General features: G+C 41.8%; 1 protein-coding gene across 1 annotated transcript; it reads right to left on the bottom strand.

Moving 5' to 3' along the window:
- Positions 1-5,464: 5,464 nt before the first annotated feature.
- LOC127264732 (uncharacterized) lies at positions 5,465-6,748 on the bottom strand. Its single transcript, XM_051294235.1, has one exon. It carries the CDS (start codon positions 6,746-6,748, stop codon positions 5,465-5,467), a length of 1,284 nt encoding a protein of 427 aa, XP_051150192.1.
- Positions 6,749-7,071: the final 323 nt, after the last annotated feature.

The following is a 7,071-nucleotide window of genomic DNA, read 5'->3' as shown; positions in this document are numbered from 1 at the left end:
TTGGTAGCGACTTTGGAGGCTCTTCCTTGGCTTTGATAGATTTCTCGATGGCTTTGGGAGCTTTGATCCTTCATCCGACTCGGACATACGACGAAGAACGTTAACTCCATCGATTCGTCAACCAATATTGGATCATTTGTCCAAATTAGTGACTTTCGACGAAGAACGCTTCGAAGGACACGAATAACATGAAGAACATTGCAGAGAGTCTAGAGAGACTTACCCTTGCACGAGTCTTCAAATGAACTTCGGTGTGTAATGAATTGGCCAAGGCTCCTATTTATAGGGGAGGGTGGCCTTGGCTTCCTTTTCAGATGGTGCCACGTGGATGGAAAGATTTTATAATATTTCCTTTTTCATCAGATGCTGTTTTTCATTTTTGACGGATTTGATTGTGCACCTTCATTTCTCGTCAAAATCTTTATATCATTGTCTTTTTTGGAAGATATTAATTTATATACTTCTTTTATTGACAAGGTCTTTATATCATTGTCTTTTTTTGAAGATATTAATTTATATACTTCCTTTATTGACAAGATTAATTTATTTTGCTGCCAAATTTATTATGGCTCTATTTATGCACGTAATATTTGTACGATATCTTCCATTTTAAGCATATTTTTGCATTAATGGTTGATACTTATTGTACAAAAAATTAACATATGTGCATAATTAAATACCATATATTTATATTATTGGAATTTTATTTTCTTCCAAAATACATGATATTTAATTTAATTTAGACATTTAATTTTTAATGCCTACAAATGCCCCCTCGAGACTTGTTTAAGCCGACGCAAAGCGTTTAAGGCGTGAACGAGTCTCGAAACATCATAAAAGAATTTCTTTTTCCTTGTTTTTTTCTTTTCAAGGCGCTTTCTTTTTTTTTGGCATTTTTTTTTCAAAAGTGGCATTTTTTTTTTGCCTTTTTTTTTCAAAATTCCCTTTTTTTTTTTTGCAAAATTCTCTTTTTTTTAAATGGCGTTTTTGCCCCCCCCTTTTTTTTATATACACATATCATATATATATATACGTATATATATATTCTTAATATATATTCTTTCCTTGTTTTTTTTTTATTTTTTATCTTCCTTCCTTTTTTTTATTTCCTTTTCTCTTTATTTCCTTATATGCGTGTCTTTCCATGTTTCAATTTTTTAGACACTACATAAACCCCTTACTATGAGAGAACTTTGTTATTTTTCACTTCTCACAACTTTGATTTCTCTCATTCTAGCATAAGTTTCTTTCTCTTGTGTTGTTCTGTTTTTTTTTTTTCATCTTTTGATCTTTGTTTGTTGTTTTTTGCTTTTGTAGACGAGATGGCTTACTTCAAGGATGTCTCCTCCCCCTCTGGAAACGCCGAGTTGGTGATTTGCGAGTTTGAAGGCCAACCGCTGGACAAGGCGACTCGTCTATTGGTGCATCCACCACTTATAGGACGCGGAGCTGCTCACCCTCGCTTGGAGGTCCCAAATTTCCCAAAGACGTGGTCTCGGAATGCCGCTGGCGGAAACCATACCTTGCAATCCTCACTCCATCAACACGTGCTAAACGATGTTCTTCCACTTCCAACCTTGGGGCGGCGGATCATGGATGGGGCGTGCGCTTGGAATGGTCTTCCTTCTTTTGATGACAGCTTTTCGTACGTGGCCAGCTATTGGGAGTGGGCAGAGGATGTTCTGGATCGATGCGACATTCCACTAAAAAGAGGATGCATTTACGATGCGGTCTATGCTTCCTTGTTCTCCTACGACTATTCTCCGGAGATCCTCAAGGCCATTTCCGAGGCATGGTGTTCCAGAACCAACACCCTTTTGACTGCCGCCGGTGAAGTGTCGATCTCTCTCCGTGACTTGGCGTCCTTGGCGGGCCTCCCCATACTCGGCTCATTTTACGAAGAGGTGGTACCAAGCGCAAAGGAGCTATATGGCAGTAAAGAGGATAGGAAGCTGGTTCCCCTTTCGTGCCGGTACCTGTTGCATGCCTATCACCTTCTTCAGAGTCGTGACAAAGGTCGACGTGGCGTCAACGCAACCGACTGGATTTCTTTTTGGTGCAAAAAGACCATCAAATACGAGCGTCCTCAAATTCGTCGCGGCAAGGAGTCTACTCGTTCTTCTCGGCCTGATGCGACTTACAATCCTACCGGAGAGATTGGTGCCCACAAGCCATGGTCGAAGGCGCAAGAGTCATCTTTTGCCTAACTCAAAGTTGGATGGGAGCACCTTGAGGAGACTTTTCTCGCAATGTTCCTTTCTTGTTGGCTTTGCATCTTTGTGCTTCTCCGCTCGACGATGTTGGTTTGATACGTCCTTCAACTTTCAAGATGGCAAGTGTCCTAGCGTTGGGATTTCCAGTAAGCTTGGCCATTCCAGTCTTAACCAGTATTTATAGAGGGCTGAACCAGATTGCGGATTCATCATGTCCTGGGAAAGTTCGGTCGACAATTCCTCTCCACTTTTTGACCGGATGGATCGCTGAGTATTTTCAGACTCATTACAGCGTATGGAAGGGAATCCGTGGTCCGGGGATGGTGAAGCACTCCGGGGCTGTTAGTGTTCGTGCGTATAGAGCAGATGTTGCATGCCAAAAAATCTTGCGCGGTGACTACTTTCGTTGGGCTTGCACCATGATCATGAAAGACTTCGACGTAAGGTTTGTTGATGACGGGAAGCGCGAAGACTACGAGCAAGAATACTTCATCTCCATTCGCTTTTGTTTTCTGACTTTGCGGGATGGATTTCGATGCTTCATGGAGCCGTATAGTCCCCACCATTTTTGCCGTCAATTCGGTTTTTTCCAAGAGATTTCCGGAGTTCTTTTGAAAGACGTCCGTTGCTGCGCTTTTGAGGAAGGCTATCAATATTGGCACCAAAGCACTTACTTGAAATCTTCAGCCGAAGTTATTCTTCCACGCATTCCTGCGAGTCCGAGGGGATTTTCTTCTGACGTATACAAGAAGTGGTGGACTCAAGTTTGCGGGTCTTTCTTGGATGAGTATATGCCGCCGGTACAAAAGACCACCGATCAGACCAAGCCATCGGATAAAGCTCGAAAAATGCCGCTACTTATTCCGGGTCTTCCTAAGAGGAACAATGGAAATTCAAGTACCCCCAATGTCGGTTCTTCAAAGCGGGCGGTACCTTCTGTCTCTAAACGAAGCAGTAGTGAGCATGATGTTCATTGGAAGCGAGCTCGTCGAGATCCCCATATCATCAACCCGTCAAGTCCTCGTTCGAGCCGACACTATTCTTCGAGCGATTTCGCGAGAGAGGTAACTTTTATATCTTTTTTATTTCTTTTTTTTTTACATGATTTTTTTTTTATCCCTTTTTTCAGTTGGAGCAAAGAATCCCAAGTATGGATGAAAAGATGGCGAGCCAAGATTCCATTGTTGAGGTGATTGGGGAAAGCAGAGGTGTTTGCAATGAGCAAGTAAAGGATGCTCCAACCAAGCCCATAGTTGTTCATTCTGTTGTGCCCGCGGTTTCAGAATTCTGTGGCGCGAATTTTGTGAAAGGGATCCAACGCGAATATATAGGAAAAGTATGGTCGGATCTTTGGGGTAAGCTTTTGAGAACACCAGCTCGTTTGCTTTCCTCGATTAAGGACGAGGTTGAAGTAGTGCTCCAATCAATGAAAACCTTTAAGTATTCTGACATTTCTCATATTGAGGACCGAGTCAAGGCCCTTTTTGATAACGCTGCATCTTTTGACGAGGCATGTTCTAACTCGATCGACTCCGTATCCTTGGCGGCTCGTAACCAACAAATTTCCGAGATCAAAGATCGCTTGTCGCACCTTGAGATGAGGCATGTTGAGGAGTGCGAAGCTATTAAGGAGTTAGAGGGGTGTGTGGAGAATATTGACGTGAAGTTTCGCTCTTTACAATAGCAAAAAAAAAAGAATATTTCCCTTATTAAGCGATGTCAAGGAGTTAATGAGAATATCACCATTCAAATTGCTGAAGTCAAGGATGAACTCGCCGCCGTAGAGAATGTCCCCGCACAAGACGAAGAATACTTAAGAAGCTTAGAAGAGTTGTTGGATATTAGCAAAGAAGAGTTGTATAATCTTAATTTTTAAGATCAATTTGTACTCTTCATTTTGATTGCCAATCAATAAATTTAAATTCTCTCATTCTTTTATTTATTTATTTTTATTTGACTTAACTTGAAGGTATATCTCAAGCTGCCTACGTACCCGGTAAAGGGACCAAGTCATAACGTAGTTCAAAGAAACTTGAATTTGCTTTAATTATTATTTTGCAGTTTATTCTCATGCTAAGGAGTCTTGATTTTTTGATTTGAAGGTCTCACGCATAATATCTTTTGAGGAACCTCCCGTTGATTGGCCCTCTCCGGAGTCCATCTTGAGATGTCAACTTGTATGCACCATTTGTGTAGACATGAGTGACGACGTATGGTCCATCCCACTTGGATAAAAATTTATTTTCTGAACGAAAGTTGATCACAATGGGCCTTCTCACAGCAAGAACCAAGTCCCCGATTTGAAAGGATCGTGATTTGACTTTTTTATTGTAAGCTTGAGACAATCGTGCTTGATAACACTCCAGTCTTTGTTGAGCTTGTAGTCTTTTCTCGTCGAGAGCCTCTAGCTCTTCAAGTCTTAATCTGACATTTTCTTCGGTCGTCAATTCTTCCTGAAGAGCAATCCTTAGTGAAGGAATTTGTCTTTCCAATGGGAGGACAGCTTCGACCCCATATACAAGTGTGTATGGTGTCGCTTGTGTTGGAGTGCGGAATGTAGTACAATAGGCCCACAAAGTTTCACCAATGCGGTCATGCCAATCTCTTTTTGATTTGGAGATAACCTTTTTCAGCAAATTACAAAGTGTTTTATTGAATGCCTCTGCGAGTCCATTTGCCGGTGCATAATACATCGAGGACTTCTTTTGTTGGAAGCCAAACCTTTCACAAAGCTTTTCGATGTGAGTATTGGCGAAAGATCTTCCATTATCAGTGATGATACACCGAGGAACCCCATAACGGTAAATGATGTTGACTCGTATGAAGTCAGCTACCGTCTCATTTTTGACTTCTTTCAAAGGTACTGCTTCTGCCCATTTGAAGAAGTAGTCTGTTGCGGCCAAGATATAGAGATGTCCAGCAGACGACTTTGTGAGTGGTCCTACGACGTCCATGCCCCAGGTATCGAATGGCCACGAAGCAATAGTTGGGTGCAATGGTTCCGGTGGTTGATTGATAAAGTTAGCATGAAATTGACACGGTTGGCATCTCCGTGCAAACTCTATACAGTCTTTAACCATGGTTGGCCAATAATACCCCATCATTTTTATTCGGAAGTGTAACTTTGGGCCAGCTTGATGAGCTCCACAGATTCCGGCATGAGTTTCCTCCATAGCTTGTTTGGCTTTATGATTGCCGAGGCACTGAAGGAACATATTGTCAAATGACCGACGATAGAGTATGCCGTTGAATTAGGCATAGCGTGCAGCTCTTCTTCGGATATCTGCTCGTCTGCGCGGGTCACTCGGGAGCTTGTCATATTTTAGGAAATCTAATATTGGTTGCCGCCAATCTTCTTCTTCTTCTTCAATTTCAAACACCTCGATGAGGTGATTTACTTCTTTATCAACACATTCTTCTTCTTTATACTTGCAGGAATCCACCCAAACTTTGCGTATCGGAATATACACCTGTTGATCCGGGATGGATAGAGTCGATGTCAGTTTAGCCAGAGCGTCAGCTTGCCCATTCCCTTTCCTCGGGACATATTCAATAGAGACATCCCCGAGCAACTCAATGAGTGCCTTAGCATACTTTAAGTAAGGCATTAGTTCTGGTTTCTTCACTTCAAACTCTCCAGTGATTTGATTTCCAACCAGCTTGGAGCCCCCGTATACTTGAAGTTGGCGTTGCTTGATGTCTACCGCCATTTTTAGGCCGAGGATGAGTGCTTGATACTCAGCCACATTATTTGAACACTTTTCTTTTAAGGCAAAAGAGTATGGAAGGACTTCTCCTTGTGATGTGACAAATATTAGTCCGGCTCCAGCTCCATTTTTGTGTGATGAGCCGTCAAAATACATTTTCCACGGTGGGGTGATTTCGAAAAAAAATGCGTCTTCATCAGGGAAGTTGTCAGACAACTCCCACTCAGCGGGGATGGGATGATCAGCAAGGAAGTCAGCCAATATTTGTCTTTTTACAATTTTCTGTGGTACATAAATGATTTTGAATTGTTGCAGCTGCAGGTACCACCTCGCGAGCCAATCAGAAAGGACAGGCTTTGACATGACATATTTTAAGGGATTTGCTTTGAACAACAACCGGATAGTGTGCGCTTGGAAGTAATGCTTCAACTTTTTTATGGCGAAGATGATTGCCAAGCATATCTTTTCCACCGGTGAATAATTTAGTTCATTTGGTGTCATCATTCTACTGAGGTAGTAGAGGGCATTTTCTTTCCGTTTATTGGCTTCCTGTGCTAACAAGGCTCCAACTGAACATTCTTGTGCATCGATGTAAAGCGTCAACGGATGTCCAGGAATTGGCGCTGTCAGCATTTGTGGCTTTGTCAAGTAGTCTTTGATACTTTGGAATGCCTTCTTGCATGCTTCATCCCAATGGAAAGGCACTCCCTTCTTCATGATTTGGCTAAAAGGTTGACATCGTGCAGCGAGGTTAGAGATAAATCTTTTTATATATGCTAATTTCCCTTGTAAGCTTTTTAGCTCGTGGATGTTACGAGGCTCAGGCATTTTTGAGATGACATCTATCTTTGCCTATTCAATCTCAATTCCACGACTATGGACAATGAATCCGAGGAATTTTCCAGAGGTGACTCCAAAAGCGCACTTGAGATGATTCATTTTTAATTGGTAGCGCCTCAACCTTTCAAAAACCTTTCTTAAGTCTTGCAGGTGATCTTCTTTTCTCTTGGATTTGACAACCAAGTCATCAACATAGCACTCTACATTTTTGTGTAGCATGTCATCAAAGATCTTTTGCATTGCTCTTTGGTAGGTTGCCCCAGCATTTTTCAATCCGAAAGGCATAACTTTGTAACAGTAGATACCTTTCG

This window comes from Andrographis paniculata, unplaced genomic scaffold, assembly GCF_009805555.1.
Source record: "Andrographis paniculata isolate CXL003 unplaced genomic scaffold, ASM980555v1 Contig71END, whole genome shotgun sequence".
Taxonomy (NCBI): Eukaryota; Viridiplantae; Streptophyta; class Magnoliopsida; order Lamiales; family Acanthaceae; genus Andrographis; species Andrographis paniculata.
Note: the sequence above shows the minus strand (reverse complement) of the source record. Positions and strands in the feature narration are given on the sequence as shown.